This window comes from Mus caroli, unplaced genomic scaffold (genome assembly GCF_978045245.1).
Source record: "Mus caroli unplaced genomic scaffold, Mus_caroli_1 scaffold_1, whole genome shotgun sequence".
NCBI classification, from domain to species: Eukaryota; Metazoa; Chordata; class Mammalia; order Rodentia; family Muridae; genus Mus; species Mus caroli.
Window position 1 is genome coordinate 129,847,627 of NW_028227256.1, and position 23,414 is coordinate 129,871,040.

The window sequence follows — 23,414 nt, forward strand, 5'->3', positions numbered from 1 at the left end:
ACCACTTAAAGGACATGACAGAGACTTTTTTTTTATCCATGCCTAGCTAACTCTTAACTACTCTGCTTCTTTGTTTTGTTTTGTTTTTTTATCGTTTTCTTTTGTGTGTTCCTGTTTGTTTGTGTTGCTGGTTGGCCCTTTGGCCTCGGGCTCCGGGTAGGATGAACTGTTAGATCTTCAGTTGCAAAGAAACCTAGAGTATTTGGACCAGCAGGTAGGCAGAGCTGGTGCCCCTCGCCATCTCATACCCCTGTCCTGTCTCCTCCTCCCTGTCCCTGACATTCTCCAGCCATTTGACAACCTTTGTTGATGTCACCAGGAACCAACAAAGTGGCTTCGCTCCCTCCTCTCCTCTCCCTCCGGATCCCTCACGGGCAGCTGGGGTTGTCCTCAGGAAAGAAGTGTATTCGTGGGCATATGAATAATTGACTCTCACTGTCTGCAGCCTTCAGTGCTCAGCCCAGAGGCAGGTGGGAAGAGAGCAGAGACAAGGGTGGGCCTGAGATATCAGGGGTTTTAGTTAAGCCTGGATCTGGGAACTCATGTCTTTTCCCACTGACCACTGATAAGCTCTGTTGTTAGCAACTGAGGTCCTACAGATTTGTCCTGGAATGGTTTAAAAAATGTTATCAATTCCATATATCTGTTAATTCCTCAGCAAAGCTCTTTTGCATGCACAGCTCATCGGTTCTGAGAGTTCAGTGTGCTTGTCAGAGGCACAGTGGTGTCAGCCCAGTTTGGCTGACAGAGCAAACTGACTAGGTAACGAATACCCCAGTGAGACACACATTGCTAGCTGCCTTGTGCCCTCTCCAGGCTTTTCCCCTTTGCTCCTTTGCCTTTTAATTCCACAGGAAGCCACCTGGAAACACTTGGTCTAGACAGGTTGCCAGTGAACCCATCCACTAGCAGATATGTGCTACAAACCGCAGGGAGTCTGCAATGAATGAACCCACATTCATTGTCCTGGGATGCAGCCTGCAGTGGTAGAGATGATTGTAGTGATAATATTAAGAATAACTAAGGTGGTGGTGCATGCTTTTAACCTCAATACTTAGGAGGCAGAGGCAGCTGGATCTCTGTAAGTTTGAAGTTTCAGGCCAAGGAAATTTATGTGGTGAAACCCTGTCTCAATAGTAGTAATAGCGGTGTCAGTAGTAACAATAATAATGATGATAATAATAATAATAGCAGCCACCATAATTGGTGTTTCCTCCATGACTTAGACTGAATAGAAGAGATCACAATCCTTTCATTTTTGTAATAATTCTACAGGATGGGAACTGTGATTATCCTATTTCATATAAAGGAAATGAAGCACAGAGAGATTGTAAAATATGCTAAGGACACAGACAGTGAATAACAGAGCTTAGGTTTTAACCCAGCTTGTAGCTGAGAATCTGAGAGGAGACAAGGCTAGGATCAAATCTCATCAGGGCAGAGTTCATAAATCTCCGGGCAGAAATGTGACCTCGAGATGACTATGTTCACTGCTATGACTCTTCCAGTAACAGTCATGTGACCTGTCATCTCCTGTGGCTTCCCTATTATGGTGAGATCATCTTTGTTAAAGGCTTTAGGCAGTGAGTGGGAAGCTCGGATTGCCAGAGTTTAGTCAGCAGGGCCAGCTCCTGGCCCTCACGGAGCACCCATTCTTGCTCCAAAAGTAGTGTATTATATTCATGCCATAAGCGTTCTGGGTCATGTGATGGACTCCAGGATGCCCTCTCCCAAGCATGGCTGGGAAGTGCTGTGTCCTCCCAGAGGGAAGCAAGACCTCTCATGCCTTGAGGTGGGGAGGACTCAGAGTGTCATCACTGGTTTCCCAAGCAGACTGTCCTCCTTGTAGCGTTCTGCTAACCTCACCCTGCCCACAATGGCTGGTTGTCCAATCATTTAGCACAGAGTGGCTTTTGCCCTTCCAGAGGGGAAGGACTGCTAGGGACTTCAGAACTCGTCTCTGGATTACCTTCCTGCCTGTGGGATGATATTCTTAGAGACAATCCTATATGATGAGGGGCTTGGCACAGCCAGGTGGGGCCATGCTGGGCAGCACGGGTGGATGTCACTTGGTCCTCCTGGTTCTTTGTATTTAGACATAGCAGCGCCTGCTCTTCTGCAGAATAGTAAGAGAATCAGATCGGAATGCACGCGGGAGCTCTCTGTGGGGCACTGTGACAGCAAATCTCTTCGGGGGGGGGGAAAGAAACGGGGTCAGGGGGGCACCCAGGGAGAGTCTAGTCTCCTTTGTCTATTATGTGCTCACAAACGTGTGCACCCAGACACACACACACACACACACACACACAGCCTCTTTAAGTAGTAGGGACTGGACTGACTTCAGATCTTTAGACTAAGGAGGCTGGCATATTGATATTGTAACTCCTGTGCTCATCCTTATACTGTAATCCCTCTTAAATCCGTGACACTAAGGAAGAACCCTAACCGGGCTTGCAGGAGTAGAAAAGTCGGGTAGTAGAAAGCCTTTGAAACTACGACATATCAGGGGCAGGAAAGATGGTTCCACAGCGAAGAGCACTGGGTGCTCTTCCGGAGGACCCAGATTTGGTTACCAGCACCCATGTGTCAGCTGACAAATACCTAGAACTCCAGTTCCAGGGGATCCAATGCCCTCTCCAGTCCTCTGTGGGAACATGGTATACAGACATACGTGCAGGCAAAATGCACATATAAAGTAAAAAGAAAATTAATTTTTAAAAATTAGAATGCTGTAGATTGCTTACTCTGGCCACAGCATGGCAGAAACAAAGCCTCAAGAGGGTAAGAGGAAGAAGAGGCTGGGGAGACCGTGGATAAAATTCTGACCCCGGAAGAGCATCCCTAGTTACTGTGTAGCCCCAAAGCCCCCCCTGTACACCCCCCTTCTGTCTTCTCCCACCATCTGCTGTGGACCACACAGTTAAAGGGACACAGCCAAGGACGTTCCCTGACAGTTTCATTTTCAATTCTCTCCCAGTGGGGACCGGTGGACAAGTGAGGGTATATCTGATTGGTTTGGTTAGCCTTCCCTCCCTCTCTTCTTCCTTCCCTCCCCCACCCCCCTTCAATACATCCCCTTCCACTTTTCCAATGATCCTTGAAATTAAACGATGACGTGGCAGAGAACAGCACTCCGACACCTGGTGTCCCTTTAACATGGCTCACTTGTCTTGACCTCCTTGTTTGCTTTCCCAGTGCCATCCTCGATCCTCATGGATGCTGCCAGCCCAGCTCTGGAAACTGTTTAGTAATCTTTCAGGAGGCTTGGGGGTGGGGTGCCATGCAGAGAGTAGGCGCCAGGTTTGCTGTTTTAGCTCAGGTTAGTGTCAATGTGAGGAGACTGGCTTTCCCACCGTGTGGTCTTCATCCAAAGCAGTGTGAGAAATGGGAAGGAGGTGACAGCTTGGCCAGTGTGGCCCGACACCCCTGGGACAGAGTCCCTGGGCCTTGCAGGGTCTCTTCCACTCTGTCAGTGGGGGTCCAGTGGCCTCCCAGCACACTGCTGTGACATTTGCATGAGGACATCAGTACTGGTCCAGAAACAGTTCACAGGGTGAAAAGTGGCAAGGCCAAAGTCAGGGTGCTGGAGGCTCCCCAAAAGCAGCTGCCCCTCCCCTGTTTCCTGCAGAGAGCCACGGGGGGGGGGCGGGGAGGGGGGGGGAGACAGCCGTAGCCAGGGCTGAGTGAATCGTCCATCCGTTCCTTCCTCCGCTGCAGATGAGCGAGAGCGAGACTCTCATCAGCATGGTGAACCGAATGGTGGAGAACTCCTCTCCTAGGCCCCACCTTTTCATGCAAGTAAGGCCTCTGTCTGCCAGCATGGTCCCTGTCAATGCCATCTCAGCTGCTTGTGCATGACTGGGTCACTCCATGTGGGATGAGGCCCGCCTCACCCCATCCATTCACCCACCAGGCCTCATCTCCTGTAAGACAGAGTCTGCCTGATCTTCTCCCCAGCTCCACCATGCCGCCTCCATTCTTCACGTTCATAGATAAACTCAGGGTGCATTTCCTGAGCCATCAAACAGCGAACAGTGACATCTCCTGCATGCTGAGGATTACAAACCTGCATGAGTGCCCAGGATGCTCTGTTCATGTTGTCTATGCGCTTGACAGATATTACTAGGGTTGGGGCATGAGGGGAGGATGTCAGGGGTTTGTAAACAGGTTAGGATGACTGCTGCGTTGTCAAGGCAAGGCAGCACTCACTGCTCCTCTCCCCGCGCCATGCCTTTGGAATCTTGCCAGTTCTGGCTTAGTGTGGGTGCAGCAATCGGCGTGTTCGGTTTACGTGGACAGAGATTCTCCAGGTTTCCGATGCTCTTTCCTGCCAAGCTCTCAAGTACTGTCTCTACAAACTGCCCAGGGGTCACTGGCGTCCTCATGATTGTTACCATGCAGAGAGCTCTGCCTTCCAGCAGGCCTCCAACAGGGGACAGGGGACAGGGGACACAGGTCATGTGGTCAACCTCTCCTGAATCAGCCACAGACAATCAGGATCAGGATGAACTCTAAACTGCGCTGTCACAGCCTTCCCAGCTCCAGCCAGAGTGCCTAAGACCCTGGCACAGAGGTGTCAGGCATGATGGGCAGTGGTCCCTGGCAGAAAGGAAACGGGATTGTGATGTCAGCTCTGCCACTCACCCAGCCTCGTCTTCCCCTGCTGCAGTAACTGACCTCGTGTTCCTGCAGGTCCCTGCATACCCAGAGGTGTTCCGGGATGGCCTCCACACCTTCAAGCTAAACGAGCAAGACACAGATGTAAGGGCAGTTCTCCCTGCTCCCTCTGACACGACGTGCTCCTCATGTCATGTAGTCCTCCTCATCTTCGCTTTCCCCCATGGGGCTTTTCCTCCATCATCCTCCCTCTCCTGGTGGCGTTTCATCCATTTGACTCACCTCTTCTCATCAGGACCACAACGCAGTGTTCCACCTGCTTCCTCCTCCTCCTGCTTCTCCTTTTGGACATGGCCCTACCTCACCCTCACCTCTCACTCTGCTTCATGCTTCTATACCAAGCTGTGGGACCCTATCTACAGCAGTGGGGTCAGCTTAGGGCAAAGACTTAGGCTCTGTTAGATGGTTAATCAGTCAGTCTGTTCTGTGCCAAGCCTGTGGTAGACACTGCAAGCTGCTAGAGAGGATATGGTCTGTGTCTGCCGTCAGGAGCATCAAGCAGTGGGATATCCCAGGTGGCATCAGATGGCAATATCAGATCCATTTACCAAATGGGATCAATGAGTGGGTCAAGGACAAAATAGATAGCCAGAGAGAAAGACCTTGAAATGAGAAGCCTCAAAGGGCAAGATTCGGCCCAGTAGGAAGAAGACAGAAGGGGAAGACATGAATTAGAGATGAGGATGTGGAAAACTCTCCAGAAGAGAGCAGGCTCTGCCTGTGGCCTCCTCATTACTACTGACCTCGCTTCAACAGCGGATCCTTGCCTGAGAGGCCTGGGGGTGGGGTGGGGACGGGTCTCTCCAGGCAAGGACCAAAGCTAAGAGGGCTCCCATCAGCCATCCTGACCCAACCTTGCTAATGCTGCAACCCTTTAAGACAGTTCCTCATGTTGTGATGACCCCTGGTCATAAAATTATTTCATGGGTACTTCATAACTATGATTTTGCCTGTTATGAATTGTAATGTAAATATCTGATATATAGGATATCTGATATGTGACCCCTGCGGGGGTCTCTACCCACAGGTTGAGAACTGTTACCTTAAAAAAAGAGAACTCGGGAGTCTCAGGATAAGAGATACTGGGCTGCCCTGTGGGCAGAGGGGCTGATTCACATTACATTGCTTATTTTAAGACTGCTTGTTCCCAAACCTTGCCTGCCCCCAACCCCAGCTGAGGAGGTGAGACCACACTGTCTTCTCCATCCTCTGGGCACTGTACCCCCACAGTAGAATGGGGATGCGCTTGACTCCCCATCCCTACTCAGAGAATCATCACATCTCATTTCCTAAGATGGAGATCCACTATGCTCTTTCCCAGAGCCTCCAAGGTGATGGTGAAGGCTGGGAAAAGTGGCAGTTATCCAGAGGCTGGGTCCTGCCAACCCAATTCCCAAGCCCCCATCAAGCCACATCCTTCATCTTCTTCTTTCTTTCCTCTGGGCCCCCAGAAGCTGCTGGGCAAGCTGTGTGAGCAGAACAAGGTAGTGAGGGAGCAGGAGCGGCTGGTGCAGCAGCTACGGGCAGAGAAGGTGAGCAGCGGCTGGGGTGTTTTGTGGGTGGGACTGGCGTGGGTGTGGTGGTGTGTGATGCTGTCTCTGTCCTTACAAAGCTGTTGGGTCTTTGTCTTCCTCAGACGTCTTGTCTCCCAGGGACAGTAGTCCTATGAGGATAACCTCTGCTAAGTTGTCTGATTGTACTACCAGGGGCTCAGGCATCTGTTGTCAAAGACCCTAGAGAAGGTCACGGGGCAGCTCATGACATCTCTCATCTTTCTTTAGGAGAGCCTAGAAAGTGCCTTGATGGGAACCCACCAGGAGCTGGAGATGTTTGGGAGCCAGCCCGCCTACCCAGAGAAGCTGCTGCACAAGAAGGAGTCTCTGCAGAACCAACTCATCAACATCCGGGTGGAGCTGTCACAGGCGACCACGGTAAGTGGGGGTGGGGGGGCAGGGGCTGTGGCTGTTGGCCTCCCTTTCTTGCTGCCCTGACCTGGATATCTCCTAAGACTGCAGAAGCGGGGTGCTGCAAGGGCACCCCTACAGCAGAGGGCACGCGCAGGCAGCAAGTTTGCCTTCCTGTTCATTCCAAAGCGCCTCCACCCAGACAGCGAGCAAGCGAGTGAGCTCATCACCCACAGGCTGCATTTGTCCCAGGATTCCTCTGGGGCAGTGTGTCGCTGAGGATTACCAATTGCTGAATTCCTCGGCTTGTCTAACCCATCGGCTGCCCACTTTGCCCTCTGCCTTGTAGAAGTAGGCTCTGGCTGGCTTGCTGCTGTCAGCAGGGGGACCTAAGGCAGATCCTTCATTCAACACAGCTTGTTTGAGTAACAGTAGCCCAGGAAAGCACAGCCCAGAAGACAGGGATGCTCTCTATGGGAACAGATTCAGCTTTTCCTTCAGTCTGCCATGGGATGTGCCCAGGCCCTTCTAGGAAGGAGGGTTGGTGGTAGCCTCCCCCAGAATCCCTCAGCCTGTCCCCTTCCTGCCAGACTTTGGACCCCAGGGATCCCAGACCCAGACCCCTTTCCAGCAGTAGAACTTGTGGAAGGTGGCTTCCCCCGTGTGTTAGTTGCATCTTTTCTCACTGCGCTGCTGTGACAGAATGCTTGACAAATGAAACACTGAGGAAGAAGAAGGGTTTGTTACCACTTAGTCTGAAGGAATAAAGCCCATCGCTGTGGGGAAGGTGTGGTGGGCGTGAGCGCCAGGCACCTACCTGGTCACTTGCATCTGCATTCAGGAATCAGAGACTGTGGGTTCATCTCGCCATGCCCTTTGTATTCATCCTGGACCCACGTCTGTGTGGTAATGCCACCATGCCTTCCCTCCCCAGTTAGCTCTTCCTTCGGGGGCACCCTCACAGACACACCCAGAGGGATGTCAAGTGGCCGGATGATCCCTCACACTCAGTAACCCTCTCCCTGGCAGGCGCTGACCAACAGTACAGCCGTGTACGAGAACCTTGAATCGGAGGTCTCTGCCCTGCATGACGAACTCTGGGAACAGCTCAACTTGGATATCCAGGTGAAAGGGGGCCCCATGAGGATGACGGCGGGGAGGTGGGGGGGCAAGATATATTCTGTATCTTCTCTAGCCTGGGTGGCAAAGGAGAACAAAGTAGCTGTCTTTCTTGATTTACCCATTTCAATATAAGACAAGGATCTGGTCTTGAGACAGACTCTGAGAGAGCAAAAGAGACAGAGACACAGGGAAAGAGAGAAAGAGAAGATAGAGGGGAGAGACAGACAGAGACAGGAAGAGATGGGGCGAGGAGAGAGACGGAAGCAAGGGAAGAAACCCTCAGGTCACTGAAGACTACCTTTAGCTTGATGACAACGTGAGAATGTTCTTCTCGACTCACGGGGAATGCAGCTAGTGAGGTAGGAGACCTAGGTTAGAAGCAGGAGATTCTATTGCTGAAAGGATTTAAAAACAGACATGTGGATATAAATACCTCTCCAGACACTGGAGAAGCTGGCAGTTCAAGATCTATCTATGCAACAAGGCTTCCTTTCTGGGCATAGGTACGAAGCAGGATGTTTGAAGGAGGATAGATATTGGAGACTTGTGTTTTATTTTATTTTCCCCTTGTATTTTCTCTGACCAAGCTCTGCCTCTTCTCCAACTGATTTTATAAACTCTGTTCCCCAGATATGGTTGGCATCCTGTCTCCCTCCTGATAACAAAATTCACCTCATTTGCCTCCGGTTGGGCAGGGTGGTGAGGACCCAGATTCTGGTCCATCCTATGGTCCAATTGCACCTTAAGTGTGCCCATTGTAGGAGGGACGATGGCCATGGGTGAGCGCACCCGCTTCTGAGCCAAAAAGACCCATCCTTAGACACTGGCTATGTGGCCCAGGACACAGTCTCTTCTCTGCTTCTCGTGCATGGTAAGGAGTCCTGCAGCCGAGATGAGATGAGTTATTACACGTGAGCATTCAGACTGGTGCCTGGTACTAAGACAGATAATAAGTGGCAGCTGTTAAATTTCAGAATGTGAGCTAGCTCTAATAGAATGCAGCTCATGTCTAGGCTGTTGGAATGTGAAAATTAAAAAACAAACAAACAAAAACAAAGACCAAAAGCACTGGAAATCTTGTCCCATGGAGAACAAAACACATCTTCTGATCCCCCAGGAGGTTCAGTAGGGGCTCCTCACTCTTGCTTCTAGGGCTTTGGCTTTTCTGTGGACACATTTTATATTAAAAAGGCTTAGAGCTGGGCATGGTGGCCCACGCCTTTGATCTCATCACTTAGGAGGCAGAAGCAGGCAGATTTCTGAGTTCAAGGCCAGCCTGGTCCACAAAGTGAATTCCAGGACAGCCAGGGCTATACAGAGAAACCCTGTCTCAAAAAACAAAACAAAACAAACAAACAAACAAAAGAGGCTGAGACTTCTCACAAGAAAGATTGCTACCCAGGAAGAGGATGTGCGGGCAGGAGCTCAGAGTTCAGGGGTCTCTATTAGGGCAGGGCTGGCCCATCCCTGATTCACTCTGCGGCTATTTCAGAATGAGGTGCTCAGTCGGCAAATCCAAAAGGAGATCTGGAGGATCCAGGATGTGATGGAAGGGCTGAGGAAGAACAACCCCTCGCGGGGCACTGACACAGCCAAGCACAGAGGTAGGTACTCCAGCACCCCTGCCAACTCACACCAAAGGACCCATGGGTGACTTTAGAGCTAACCTCAAGCCCAGGCCTTCAAGCTGGCTCTCTTTGACACATCAGAGGCTACAGTGTCAATTCTCTTCACGGCCTAGGGTTCCACTTAGCAGCCAGCCTATGACCCTAAGCCATGGAGGGCCTCCTCTCCTTCCTCCACCCCTTGTGTCTGTGTGTATGCTGAGCCATTCCTCCCTCTTCTGTTTCCCCAGGAGGACTTGGACCCTCAGCCACCTACAGCTCCAACAGCCCAGCCAGCCCTCTCAGCTCTGCCAGCCTTACCAGTCCCCTGAGCCCCTTTTCAATGGTGTCTGGCTCTCAGGGTTCTCCCACTAAGCCAGGGTCCAGTGAGGTAAGCTGGGAAAACAGCACAAGAAAGATGGGGGGGGGTGAGAAGACCAGCTCTGGATCTCAGGAAAGGACATACAGTCTGCTATCTCTTCCCCAGGGGCCCCATTCTAGCGTTTGGCTCATGGTATCTGGAATCATTCATACACTGGTTTTCCCTTGGGGTTTCCCCTACACTCACTCCCATCTCTGCCTGCCCTCTTTAGCTGCCCCACAAGGAAGTCTTCCTGAACCCCAAGATGGTTAGCACAGATTCCCCCATGCTTGATGGGAACTTAAACCAGAAATGTCCCAAGGTGAGGGGGTTGAGGGTCACTGTAGAGAGCTGTTTGCTAGTCAGTCAGGAAGTGCTCATTGGGATGGAAGGCAGGCCCTGGGGTCCTTTGTTCAGAGAGACAGCATCTAACAAGGACCCGTCCATAGCAGGTTGCAACCTACAGGAGAGATCAGTTAAATCTCAGCAATGAATTACATGGTTCAGACTCTGGTACTCCAGTGGAAGACGGGGTAGAACTTAATGGGACCATGGTGCATCTGGATAGTGTGAGGCCCAATGGAGTGCACCCAAGAGAGACAGAGGAGGCAAAGATACAGAATGGGGACGTCCTAGCAGGCCGGGATGTATGGGGGAACTTTGGAATGCTGGGGAGCTGTGTACAAGGGTGAGCAGGAAGGACTCCGTGAGGAGACCTTATGGGCCAGGCAGAGGGCTGCCAGTGGAGTTGGGGCTCCGCCAGGGCAGGGTGGGGTGCAGTGCCCAGTCCTGGGGCATAGTTCACTGGATAAGACTATCTGGCTCCTGCTAACTCTCTCTCCTGCTCTCACAGTGGCTGCTCTTCTTCCTCCTAATGCTCTGGCTTCTCTCTGCCTCAGGAACCTGGCCCACCTCGGCCACCCCTCCCCAAAGCCTACGTCCCCCTGGAATCTCCTCCCACCGTCCCTCCACTCCCCAATGAGAGCCGCTTCTGGCCATACCCCAACTCCCCTTCCTGGCATCGAAGTGGCGAGACAGCCAAGGGCCAGGTACCCAGCATCCTTGGGTTTTGGAGGGTGGGACGGTACAGTATGGGACAAAGACCCAGGCATGGGGCAGGGTAGAACACTGGGGTTGTTTTCCCAGTCATTCCCTCAGAACTCTATGCCTTCTGGGCCCTGGAGGAACAGTCTCACAGGTCAGCTTCCCTTCTGTTTTCTGGGGACGGTGGGAAAATGAATTACAATCCACCCCTGGCTCATGAGAATCTGATGATCACGGGTTCAGATCCTTACCAACGTGATTAAACCAAAGGAGATGAAGTGACGCCTTCTCCAGCCCCTGCTACCCCTTGCCCACCTCAGACTCCAGTCTCTCCTATTCTTGTTCTGCCTCTGGCTTGATCTCACTGCATCTCATGGGCCTCTAGTATAAGGCCTGCATCTGTTCTGGGTCCTTAGTCAGGACAGAGTGTACAGTTAGACTTGGTTGTTTGGTACTGAGAGACCCGTTAGCCAGGCTCTGCTTTATGTGGTTTGTGTAGCTGACAGGCAGACAGACAGGCAGAACAGTTGGTGTTGCCCATAGCTGCTACACCATGAAGTAGACAAGACTTAACTATCACCCAGGCTTCCGGCTAGGTGACTGCTGAGGTTTCAGGCTCTAGTTTTATTCTTATGTTCTGAATTTTCTATGAGGCTTAGAATCTCTGACTGTGCAACAGAAAGAGGTGGCTCATAGTGTGCCTGAGGCCTCAAGTCTCCGCAAATCCACAGACAAACACCTTTTTCACGTCCTCAGAGTCCTGGAATCAAGGACAGCCTGATTCTGTTTGAAACAGTCTGTGTGGATCCTGGCAGGATCCTCAGAGATCTTAGGATTTGTAGCCCACTCTGGTGACTCCTCCTGTGATCTAAAGCCCACAGACCATCTGTGCTTCTTCAGGCTTTCCAAGTTACCTGGGTTGGGCAGAGACCTCTCTGAGTCATTCTTACCAGCTGGTATCTGCACAGTTTCCCTGCTCGCTCCCTCTTAAAGGACTTGAAGGAAGGCATTAAGGAAACCAAATCTCTAGCGTTCACCCTAACACCAGCTGTCTGTCCTCTCACCCCTTCCTCCCAGCCCAAAACAGGCTATGAGACAAGCAAGAAAGACCCGAGCCAGACATCACCCCTGGGTACCCCTAGAGATATCAACCTGGTACCCACCAGACAAGAGGTGGAGGCAGAGAAGCAGGCAGCTCTCAACAAAGGTATGCTTCCGCCCGTACTTGCCTAAGAAAGCTGAGGTACTTCCTCATGCTGGAGGAGTGTGCTCACCTACCCTAGGCCTCAGTGGGGAGAGCAATCAGGCCTCTCCTTAAGAAGCAGGTGCTCTGGCCCTGCTTCCCACAAGGATTCCCCCTGGCTGCTCTGTCTTCCTGTAGTTGGCATTGTACCCCCTCGGACCAAATCTCCTGCTGAGGAGGAGTTGACACCATCAGCAGTGGTGAGAAGGACCACGAATGGACTCACCAATGGCCTCTCCTCACGGGTAAGTGCCCACTAGTCACGACTCGGAACTAGGGAAGAAGGTAGAACTCGTGGGAGGGAGAACGGTCCCGCGTGGACATGTCAAGGGTCAAGGAAGATGAGCGTCGTAAATGCATGAGAGTGTTTAACGTTCTCATAGCATGCTGTTGGCAGGATGGAGCTGGAAGAACAGAGGTCAGGGTGAAGTACACACACAGTGTTAGTTTCCTAGGGCTCTGGGAAGTTGACAGATTACCACACAGATTAGTGACTTAAAACAACACAGCTCTATACTCCCAGTTCTGGGGCCAGAAGTCCAAAGTCAAGGTGCCACCCATGTTGGCTCCTTTTGGAATCTGAGAGACTCTGTCCTGCGCCTCTCCTGTGAACAGTGGTTCCCAGCAATGCTTAGTACCCATCAGGTCACATCACCCTCTCTCTGTAATGTCCCCTCCTTTTCTTGTAAATCCCTCTTTGGATTTTGGATCCCTAAATTCATGATGACCTTAATGACAACTGTAGAAACCTCCTTCCAAAAAAGGGGCATAGCATCAGGCATGGGGTGAGGGGCTATGGTTTAAAGATATCTTTTGGGGTCACTATTCAACAACTCTAGTGCCAAATTTCATGCCGTTCTGTTTGGAAAGTGCTCATTCTATTCCAAGAACCCAAAAATCTCAATTTATAATGTAATTAACCTTAATACTAAAATCCCATCTAACTATTATTAGCTCAGACTTATTCTCAAGTCTCACATCTCCAGCCAGGCCTGGGGGCTCATGCCTAGAACGACAGGAGTTGAGAGGCTGAGGCTACATAGTGAGTTCAAGCCCAGCCTTGATTACAGGATGAGATCCTGCCTCAAGAAACAAAGACAAGGGGGCCGGAGAGATAGCTCAGTGATTAAGAGCACTGACTGCTCTTCTGAAGGACCTGAGTTCAAATCCCAGCAACCACATGGTGGCTCACAACCATCCGTAATGAGATCTGATGCCCTTCTTCTGGTGTGTCTGAAGAAAGCTACAGTGTACTTAGATATAACAATAAATAAGCCTTTAAAAAGGAAAAAAAGAAACAAAGACAAACAGGATTAGAGGGATGGCTCACCAGGTAAAGTTCTTGCTGCAGAAGCAGAGGGACCTAAGTTCAGATCCCCCAAAACCCATCCAAAAGTCATGCATGACAGCATTTTCTTGTAATTCCACCATTGGGGGTGCAAAGGCAAACATATCCAAGAAACTCCCTGTCACCAGTCTAGCCAAAACAGGGAGCTGCAGGGTCAGTGAGAGTCTGTCTCAAGAAGTGACTAGGAGCTGTTGAGGAAGACACTTGGAGTCAGTCTCTAGCATCTGCCCAGGCATGCACAAGTGAGTGTACCCTCACCCAGATGTGTGCACAGTGTGCCTCTGCCTCCACACAAAGAAAATAAGCCCTGCAATTCACCCTCTGAATCATCTCTAGCATGACAGGCATGGGACTCTAGATAGTGTTCATTAAGGGACAGAATTCCTCTCTATACATGGGACTTGAAAACAAGTTCACCTGCTTCTAAAATACAATGACTTGAGATAAGCTTTCTTTTGAAAAGTTATGTATGTGTTCATTTACATGTGTGTGGATGCCAGTGTACATGTGTGATGCCCTCTCAGAGGGCAACTTTGCAGGCTCGGTTCTCCCCTTCCACCTTGTTAGGCAGGGTCTCCTGGACTTCTGTTGCTGGGCTGGACACTCAGGCTAACTGGCCTGTGAGCCAGGGTCCAGGTGATCCCATTGTCTCTGCCTCTCATCTCCGAGTGGCAATGCTGGGATTACAGGTTGGTGTCGCCACATCCAGCTTTTTGTGTGGGTTCCAGGACTCGAACTTGGGTCATTGGTCTTGTACAGCGAGCCCTTTCAGCCACTAACCTATCTCCCTGGCTCCCAGATAACCTTCTTGTCCCCAAAGGAGAAATGAGAAGGAATAAAGACATCTCCAGCCTCAAGCAAGCTTTCCCCCTCAGTGCTGGGAGTCAAACCTCAGAGCCTTGTGCACACTGGCCGAATGCTATACATCTCAGCCACAGCCTCAGGTTCTGTGGCCTTTTGGGGCCCACTGTCCTGCCTATGGGTGGGTGAAGGCTCCACCAGCCCTTGTTGCCAGACCTGTCTCTCTGGCCTCAAGGTCTGTAGCCAAGGCTTTCTCTGGGGGTCAGCCTGCCTTTTTCTTGAGGGGGTAGCTGACATTTGTAGCTAGGAAGTTCTGCTAGCCAATTCACCCCCCCAGAAATCTGATAGCTTTTCCCCCCACATCTTCATTTTGTCTGTAAACTGGCAGAGTTTGTCCTGAGAGCATTCTCACACGTGCATGTGGCTCTGCTTAAGGGGACCTGTGTGTTGTGGGGTGTCTGTGGAGCTTCCTTGAGTGGTCTGTCTCTATTTCTAGCTCCTGGGATGCTTGACTGGATCATCAGTCATGCCTTAGTCTTTTCAGCAAGATATTCCTGGGCCTCTTAAAGGGTGTTCTTCCCCAACAGTGAGTGGCCGGTTTCTCTTTGGTCACATTCTTCAGCATTCTTCTTGGAACGCTTTCCAGATAACTCTGCAGGCTGTCTACTCACCAGCTCTGCTTTCCAGCCCACAGCCAAGCACATTCAGCCAAGTTTATGCCATTGGTGGCAAGTTTATCCAACAACGTGCCCCTTGCTTCCTTCTGCAACTTTGCTTGAAGTACCCTTAACATCCACTTCTCTCTCTCTCTCTCTCTCTCTCTCTCTCTCTCTCTCTCTCTCTCTCTCTCTCTCTCTGTGTGTGTGTGTGTGTGTGTGTGTGTGTGTGTGTGAGAGAGAGAGAGAGAGAGAGAGAGAAAGAGAGAGAGAGAAAGAGAGAGAGAGAATGAATGAATGTGTGTGTTAGGGTATGTGTGATGCGGGGGCTGTGTGTATATGATTTGGGTGTGTGTGTGTGTGTGTGTGTGTGTGTGTGTATGTGTGTGTGTGTGTGAGTACAAGGCACATACTACAGTGTACATGTAGAAGTCAGAGGATTCAGGTATTGGCCCTGGCCTTCTATTTTGTTTGAGACAGAATTTCCTGTTTGGTGTTGTAGCCTAGGCTAGCCAGCCCTCAAGCTCCAGAGATTCTCCTGTCTGCCTCTGTCTCCCCACAGGAGCACAGGGATTGCATGTGTGTGTGAGTTCTGGGGACTCAGACTGAAGCCTTCATGTAGCTGCTTCCCCCCCCCCCCCAGCCATCTTTCTATTTCTAGCTCCTCTGTCAATGAGCTTTGTGTTGGTGATATGACTTCGATCTGATAACAGACACCTTCTCTTCTGTTTTTCATTTATTATTTTTATGTTTTTGACAGTGACTCATGATGATAGCCCTTGCTTACCTGAATTTTCTGTGTATACCATGCTCGACTAGAACTCCCAGAGATCCTCCTGCCTCTGGGTGCTAGGTGCTGGGATTAAAGGTGTGGCCACCGCTCCCAGATTCTCTTCTTATACTTCCTCTGTCATTCACCAGAGTCATTTTCAAAGTTCCCATTCATGCCTATGAAATCTAAGACTTTCCCCCATTATTCACCTCAAAATTCTCCCAGTCACTTCCCACTTCTTGATTCCAAAGTCTCTTCCACTGTGCTAAGTACTTCCTAGTACTCCATTTCCCAGTATCCCAGTCTTTACAGGGTTCCCAAGGCTCCTGAAACAAACCATCGTGTGCTATGTAGCTTAAAACAACAGAAATCTGGCCGGGCGTGGTGGCGCACGCCTTTAATCCCAGCACTCGGGAGGCAGAGGCAGGTGGATTTCTGAGTTCGAGGCCAGCCTGGTCTACAAAGTGAGTTCCAGGACAGCCAGGGCTACACAGAGAAACCCTGTCTCGAAAAACCAAAAAAAAAAAAAAAAAAAAAAAAAACAACAACAACAGAAATCTGTTCTTCACATATATGGAGTCCCAGTGAAGGTGCTGGCAGGGTGGGTCCCCACTGACAGTGCTGAGGGAGGCTCTGTCCAGACCTCCCTCCTATGTGTGGATCCAGCTAATCATGCTTGGTGCCTGAGTGCATGCAGATGAATCATTCCAGTCCCGGCCCCCACCATCACATGACCCCCTTTCTGCGCTGTGTTGTCATCTTTTCTGTCTTTTGCAAGGACCGCTGCTATTGGTTCTAAGTCGGCCTGATTCAGAATGATGTCATGCTTCCAAATAAGATCCTATTTGCAGGCACCAGGGGTCAGAATAAATTCAACATATCTATCTGGAACCATTGTTCAGGCTACCCACAGAAGGAATATTTCGAGCACAGGCCGAAATGAGAAAGCTAGTGGGTTGGGGAGCACCTACCTGGCAGAGCCTTGTTTCTCCACTACAGCAAGAGCGCCCCAAGAGTGCTGTGTTCTCTGGAGAGGGCAAGGTGAAAATGAGCGTGGAGGAGCAGATGGACCGGATGAGGCGGCATCAGAGCGGTTCCATGAAGGAAAAGCGGAGGAGCCTACAGCTCCCAGCCAGCCCAGCCCCTGAGCCCAGCACCCGGCCTGCCTACAAAGTGGTAATGTCCTCGCAGCTGCCCAGACTCTGCCCTCTGTCCACACAGCTGCCCTCAGCCCATAGGCATATGGGACCAGGGAGCTGGAAGACTGAGGGTGACCTAGCAGGGCTCCTGGGATACCCCATTGCTAGAAGTGCTTCAGCTGTGTTTCCTGTTTATGCTTGATGAAAGTGTAATGCCAAATGAATGACGAATGTGTTTGCTGAAATGAAGTATTCAAAAAGTCACTTGTGTTAAGAGCACTTGCTGCTCTTGCAGAGGACTCTTGGCACCTACATCAGATGGTTCATGACTGCCTGTAATTCTAGCTGCAAGAGAGCCAGCACCCTCTTCTGGACTCAGCAGACACTCACATACACATACTTTATGTCAATGTGCACACACACACACACACACACACACACACACACACACATACTTAAAAAGGAAAAATTAGATTAAAAAAATAGTGCAAAATCCACCACGTGGAAAGAGTCATCGCTTTTACGTGATTCTGACGTGCCTTCTGTGTGCTGAGCATTGGCCTGGGTCCCCTGAAGACAGCCATGGTAGCTCCTGGGTCCCCTGAAGACAGCCATGGTAGCTCCTGGGTCCCCTGAAGACAGCCACGGTAGCTCTCCTAGCAGTGCTGTCCAGGGAATCATCATATTCCTTATTTAACCCCATCAGTGCTGGCAATGATTTCAAATGTATCACCCATTTTATAGCTAGGGAAATAGAGTCAAGAGAAACCAGGAGCTTCCTGGGCCACACCTCTGTAGGAACAGAAGTGGGTGGAGCCAAGGTACCTGTTTAACTTTTCTTTATAGTAGAGGTTCCAGAAACAGAGAAGAAACATGATGCAAATTCTACCTTCGTACGGCTTTGCTTGAGTTGATAAGTCAGACCTTCCATAGAATGAAACTATCAGAAATCAATATGGGACACACGGCTTCCACTGCCCATGGGTGCAGTACAGGCTGTGAGCACTGACAGGAGACACTGATGAGGTCCTGCCTCTGGGCCTTGCTGTAGGCAGGTGTAGGGAAGCAGAGGGAAAGGTGGGTGGCTCTGTAGTGCAGGCTACTAGGGAGCCTGGTCAAGGATGCTGGTCAGGGCAAGGATACAGGGATAGTAAGGATGCTGGTCAGGGCAAGGACATGGGAATAGTAAGGATGCTGGTCAGGGCAAGGATACAGGGATAGTAAGGGTGCTGGTCAGGGCAAGGATACAGGGATAGTAAGGATGCTGGTCAGGGCACATACACAGGAATAGTAGGAACTGCCTGGAGGGAGACATGAGTAGAAGTGACTTGGTCATGACAGTGCTGTCCCCCAGGTGCGCCGTCACCGCAGCATCCATGAAGTAGACATCTCCAACCTGGAGGCAGCCCTGAGAGCCGAGGAACCTGGCGGTCAGGCATATGAGACACCACGGGAGGAGATCGCGAGGCTCCGCAAGATGGAGCTGGAGCCTCAGCACTACGATGTGGACATCAGTAAGGAGGTGAGTGGGTCCGGGAGGGGCCGTGGCAGGAGGATGGCCTGAATGGGAGGATGCAGGCGGTGACCTTAGACTCTCCACAGCTCTCTACTCCAGACAAAGTCCTCATCCCTGAACGGTACATTGACCTGGAACCTGACACTCCCTTGAGTCCAGAGGAGTTGAAGGAGAAGCAGAAGAAGGTGGAGAGGATCAAGACGCTCATTGCCAAATCCAGGTAATAGGCTTAGGCGAGCCAGCCACTCCACTGCCCTCCCTGTACCCAGGTTCCTTGGGCACTAGGTGTCTCGGAGGCACCTTGCCTTCCCAGGGTAGAGAAAATAAAAGCAGTGGCCAGAGGCAGCAGACTATACCCAGACATCTGGCAGAAATGAGGATGCTGGTCTGGTCCCTAGAAAGACCTGCTGGGCTTGTGCCCAAACCAGAGGGTGCCTCTCTGCTCATCCTCCGCCCCTTCAAGGCTGCCCCACATGTTCACTTGAACCTTTGAAAATTCATTTGAGAACATTGAGGGTAGGGGTCCCAACAGTCTTGCCAGGGTCTCCCTCACTCCTAGGGACAGCCTTGCTGGGCACCAGAGGCTGCACACTCAAAGGCCCCTGGCCCTCCCCACCAACCTCAGCGCAGGCCACCCCAAGCCAATTGGACCATGCTGTCCCTCCCTCCATGTCTGTGTGTCTGTGCCTCTTCAGTATGCAGAACGTGGTGCCCATCGGCGAGGGGGACTCTGTGGACGTGCCCCAGGACTCAGAGAGCCAGCTGCAGGAGCAGGAGAAGCGGATTGAAATCTCCTGTGCCCTGGCGACCGAGGCCTCCCGCAGGGGCCGCATGCTGTCTGGTGAGAGGGGCTGGGCCTCGCTCCGCCAGGGACACCAGCTGACCAGGTGTAGGGGAGGAAGTGCAGCATTGCCAGGGGGGCAGGCTCAGGAGAGACGCCAGGCCAAGGAGATGGTTCGTAGGGTCAGACCGAGCATTCACTAAGCACTGGGTTTGTGCTAGGCTCAGTAAGAAGGGGCCAGAGTGGCCAACCTCCAGGGGCTTAGCTGTCATGATGCTCACAGCCGCTTTATAGAGGACCGATCAGAGGCAGCAGGGAACTTGGGGCCATGTGCCTCTGGAAAGTCACAGAGAAGGCGATGGCACTTCCTTAGTAAGCATAATCACGCTTACCACCATGGCTGAGAGGACTAGGTGTTTAGGATTCCTTCTGCTTTTCTTCCTTGCTACATGCAAACAGAAGAATAGAAAGATCATCCCCCTCCCCGCCCCCTCCCCCCCAAAAAAGACAAGGCAGACAAGGACTTGAGAGCTATTCCATCTCTATCTTGACTGCTGATCCAACTTAACTTTCCTAAGAAGAGACCTGCTAGGAAGAGGAAGTGACTTCACACTGACACAAAGGTCCCAATTAGATACCATAGAGGTGAAGTCACTGGACTGACTTCCACAGGCTAGAGTAGCATCCTGGAGGAGGGGAATGTGGCCGGGCTTTCAATGAAGGGGAGTCTGTATGAATGGGAGGGGCAGATAAAGTCGTGGTTAGCTTCATCCACACATAGTAGGACCATCTTATTTTGTTTCGTTTTTGAGACAGGGTCTGGCTATGTAACTCAGCCTGGCCTTAGATCTTCCTGCTTAAGCTTCTGAGTGCTGGGATTATTGGTGCACACCACCATGCCCACAAAGAGTGGACTTTAGTGGCCACAGTTAGGAGGAGTGATATGAAGTCGGCCGTGGCTTAAGGTGATCAGCAGAAGTGAGAGAGACCAGGTTACAGGCCATGGTTATGCTAGTCCTGAAGAAGCAGGAGCAAGCAGATAAAGATGGAATCAGGAGGGATGGGGCTCTAAGCCTTCATTTCCTCAGTGGTAAAATTCAGAACACCTGCCTTCAGTTCAGATGGTACAAGGGTCAGAAGCAGCCGAAGGCAGCCCCTCACCAAGTGCCTGGTGTTTAGTGCTGGGACAGAGGCGGTGCTTCTCTGCTAGGTAGAGATGCTTGAACCAGTAAGAGCTGAAGTTGAAACAAGACCCCTCTGTGCTGTTTCTAACTTGATATATGTACATTACAACCAGCGGGCTGTCAGTCACAACAAAGAAAGTGTCAGTTAAACCTCGAGGGAGAAGCTGATGTAGATTAGGAACAATGAACTTCAGGATGGAGGGCTGGGGAAGCGCTGGAGGTCGCAGGTGCTCCAGTGTCCGGCTCTGCACAGACAGGTGCTGGGAGCTATGAGGGGCCGTTTCCTTTCTTGTAGCTAAGGCAACAGAACCAGTTTAGCTGCAGAGAGGGATGCTGTCCTTACTTTTCAAAAGTAACTCGATCTGAAATTGAACTTGAGTCAAATTCCACACGCTTTGGGCAAAAGGTATTTCCCATTTCAAGAAGGTAGCATATACCATGCTTAAAAACTCCCCCCATCCTGCCACGGATCTGGCTTTCTGCATTGTTACCCAACAGTCCAGGTTTCATGGAAACAAACCTCTGGGGCCTATCCGATTTCCCCTGACAACACATGGGCTTACATTTCAGGGTCTGTGTGCTGAAAGCAAATGGTCATTGTGCTATTGCCAAAACCTCCAACAATTCAAAAAATGGCTATGGGAGCACCAGACCTCAGTCCTAGCCCGCTGGCCCGCTATCCTTGGCCCATGGCCTGGAGGCCCTAGAGCAAGCACTACTCCTGGGCACATGGGTGTGGATTAGCAGCGTGGGCGTAGGTTCATACCCAGGACACTGGGAGGGAGAGCGGCTGGGCATAGGTCCCAAGAGCAGCAGGCTTGGCATGGGTATGTGTGTCATGGACAACCTAATCAGTAAGTGCTCTGTTTGTAAGTCTACCAAACTGCTGTGTGCCAATTCAGTGTATACCATATGAGACGATGTGATGCGGCATTTCTGAGTCTGTGTACCTGGCACAGATGTCATGTATCTGGCAATGTTCGCAGATGTGTATATGTGTGTGTTTAGATGATCTGTGTGGGAGTGAAAGGAATGTTTGAGGATAAATGTGGGGATGCATCTGTGTGTGTGTGTGTGTGTGTGTGTGTGTGTGTGTGTGCACATGCAGTATGCAGGTAGAGGTAACATCTAGGAATGTGCATATTTATATGTGGCTGGCTTTTCATGTGTCGGGAATGCCATGATCTATCCCGAATGTTGTGTGCAGTGTACACTCTACTCTGTAGCTCTTGTAAACATATCTGTGCATAGGGGTGGGGGGAATGCACTCATAAATGTGTGTGGCTACTCACGCATGCAAATATACACGCTTTGAAGTGCCACCTCTGTCCAACATGTGCTTACCACCCTCTTGAATTAACGCATTTTAGTGGGTATAGTCAACATATATTTCACGTGTCTGTTTCGTTAGAGAGATGATATTCACATAACTGTCTTCTCCTTCCTCAGTTAATACTGTCAGCATTCCTATGCCCCTGGCTTGTGTTGAAGGCATGAGCCCAGGAGCTGCCGTCCCTGTGTGACTCTCTCTGTATCTAAGTGTGGTCCCCACCTGCTCATATGTCATCCTCACTTTTCATAAAGGCGCTGTGCTCTCTTCATTTGTGCCTTCTTAGAGCTATGCAGGGCCTTTCAATGCCCCCTCTCTCCCTTTTCCAGCCCCGGCTTTCTATTTCCAATCTGAGGCTCAGAACACCAACAGGTCAGCACTTGTTAGAACTCAGAATAACAGTGGCCGGATCCACGGAACTCTGTAGGTAGATGTTAGAACATTTTGGCTTCCCAGGGAGCCTCTTTGCTTTCTTGTCGGGGTTATTGACAGGTTTAGAATCTGAACATGACCCATGAGTAACACTTCTTTGGTAATATACACATGAATGTGTTGGGAAGCATTTGTGAGTGGTTTTGCCTATGAGGTGACAGGTATGTTGGATCACATGGAAGTACCGAGGCTTGAAAGTGAACAAACACATATTTGAGTTGTGTAAGATGAATGTACCCATGTGGTGCTGTCAGATCCCGGGCATAAATAGCATTATATGAAGGAGACCTGAGCTCACGACCACTGGAAACAACCTGGGCTATGCACACCCTGGGGATATGCCCATAGCAACAACAGGAGCCCATAGCAAGAGCAGGAGCCACCCGGGCCCTGTTGCACAGAGCTCAGAGGTGATGATGCCCATGCCAGGGTAGGAAGCAAGGAGTTGGAAGTTTAATGGCACATCTTGGAGATGCGGTGTGACTCCTGGCCGAGGTCTGGTTCTTCTTCTAGCCCAAGTGGGGACGCTCTCTTTGCCATCCTTCTGCCTTGGCTATACTGAGGATGCGCAAGAGTCTGGTGTCCTCCTAGAGGACTCTCCTGTTACTGTCTTTCCCCTTTGCTGTTCTTCACATGAAATGATGATAATAAAGTAAAATCACATCAGTCCAAACATCACCGTTTTAAAGTTCAAAATGACTTCCCAAGTGTGGCCTGCAGGTCCTCTGCCGGATCAGTCGGAACAGGTTCTCACGTGATCGTGGGGAGGTTCATTCTGAGCCGCTAGTCCCGCCGAGACAGGGCTGACTTTATGCTAGTCAGGAAACCATGTTCTCTGGAAATGATTATCCTGCTGGCTGTCCTACCTCTCTGTTAAGTGGCGGCCCGATGCCGTGGACTGGTGTGATTTTATTGCACTATTAATCATTATCATGGGTGAAGCTGCCATAGATGGTGTGAAGTGGCTGGGTCCCCCTTCATTCTGTCTGCACAGGGTAGAATAAGCCAGTGTGCAGACAGGAAGGGAGTCTTTATCCCAGAATGGGGTTCAGCCTGGAGCACCATCACCCTGCTTCTTAGCGGAGCCTGGGTGTGGCCGGATCTCCTCAGGGGTCTCTCTATTCTCCACTGTACCCTGGGAATTAAGGACAGCTATGCCTCTGCTTGAGCAAGCTTCCCAGCCCACCTTTTCTCTCTCTGCTTGCCTCCCTGCCTCGCTCCCTGCCCGGGGAGTGGCCTCGCTTGCTCTGGGCACCCAGTCTCCTCCCCTAGCATCCTTTGTCTCCTATTCACTCCCCTGTTCATTTCTGTTTCCAGTGCAATGTGCCACCCCAAGCCCTCCCACCTCCCCTGCTTCCCCGACTCCACCAGTCAACCCCCTATCGTCTGACTGCCCACGGGGCGCCGACAGCAGCCATACCATGCGGGTCTGAGCTCTGACGTAAGCACTTTTCTACTGTATTTCATGCACCCCAGGGAGGGGACCCTTCCCCCACCCCA

At 51.0% G+C, this 23,414-nt stretch overlaps 1 protein-coding gene across 14 annotated transcripts in view; it reads left to right on the forward strand.

Annotated features, from left to right (window-relative positions):
- Positions 1-23,414, forward strand: part of Plekha6 (pleckstrin homology domain containing A6) — a 140,035-nt gene that overhangs the window by 112,290 nt on the left and 4,331 nt on the right. For 7 of the 14 annotated variants that reach the window (XM_029481839.2, XM_029481855.2, XM_029481858.2 and 4 more), the window contains 16 exons: positions 161-214; positions 3,718-3,798; positions 4,693-4,761; positions 6,129-6,209; positions 6,459-6,608; positions 7,611-7,706; positions 9,196-9,307; positions 9,559-9,698; positions 10,568-10,717; positions 11,790-11,919; positions 12,094-12,200; positions 16,532-16,708; positions 18,026-18,193; positions 18,274-18,407; positions 18,883-19,028; positions 23,232-23,355. In XM_029481839.2, coding sequence (XP_029337699.2) covers positions 161-214; positions 3,718-3,798; positions 4,693-4,761; positions 6,129-6,209; positions 6,459-6,608; positions 7,611-7,706; positions 9,196-9,307; positions 9,559-9,698; positions 10,568-10,717; positions 11,790-11,919; positions 12,094-12,200; positions 16,532-16,708; positions 18,026-18,193; positions 18,274-18,407; positions 18,883-19,028; positions 23,232-23,347 — 1,911 coding nt within the window. In that variant the 3' untranslated portion in view covers positions 23,348-23,355. The remainder of the gene's footprint in view (positions 1-160; positions 215-3,717; positions 3,799-4,692; positions 4,762-6,128; positions 6,210-6,458; positions 6,609-7,610; positions 7,707-9,195; positions 9,308-9,558; positions 9,699-10,567; positions 10,718-11,789; positions 11,920-12,093; positions 12,201-16,531; positions 16,709-18,025; positions 18,194-18,273; positions 18,408-18,882; positions 19,029-23,231; positions 23,356-23,414) is intronic. The other 7 variants (XM_085841108.1, XM_085841117.1, XM_085841115.1 and 4 more) reach the window with 4 other exon arrangements.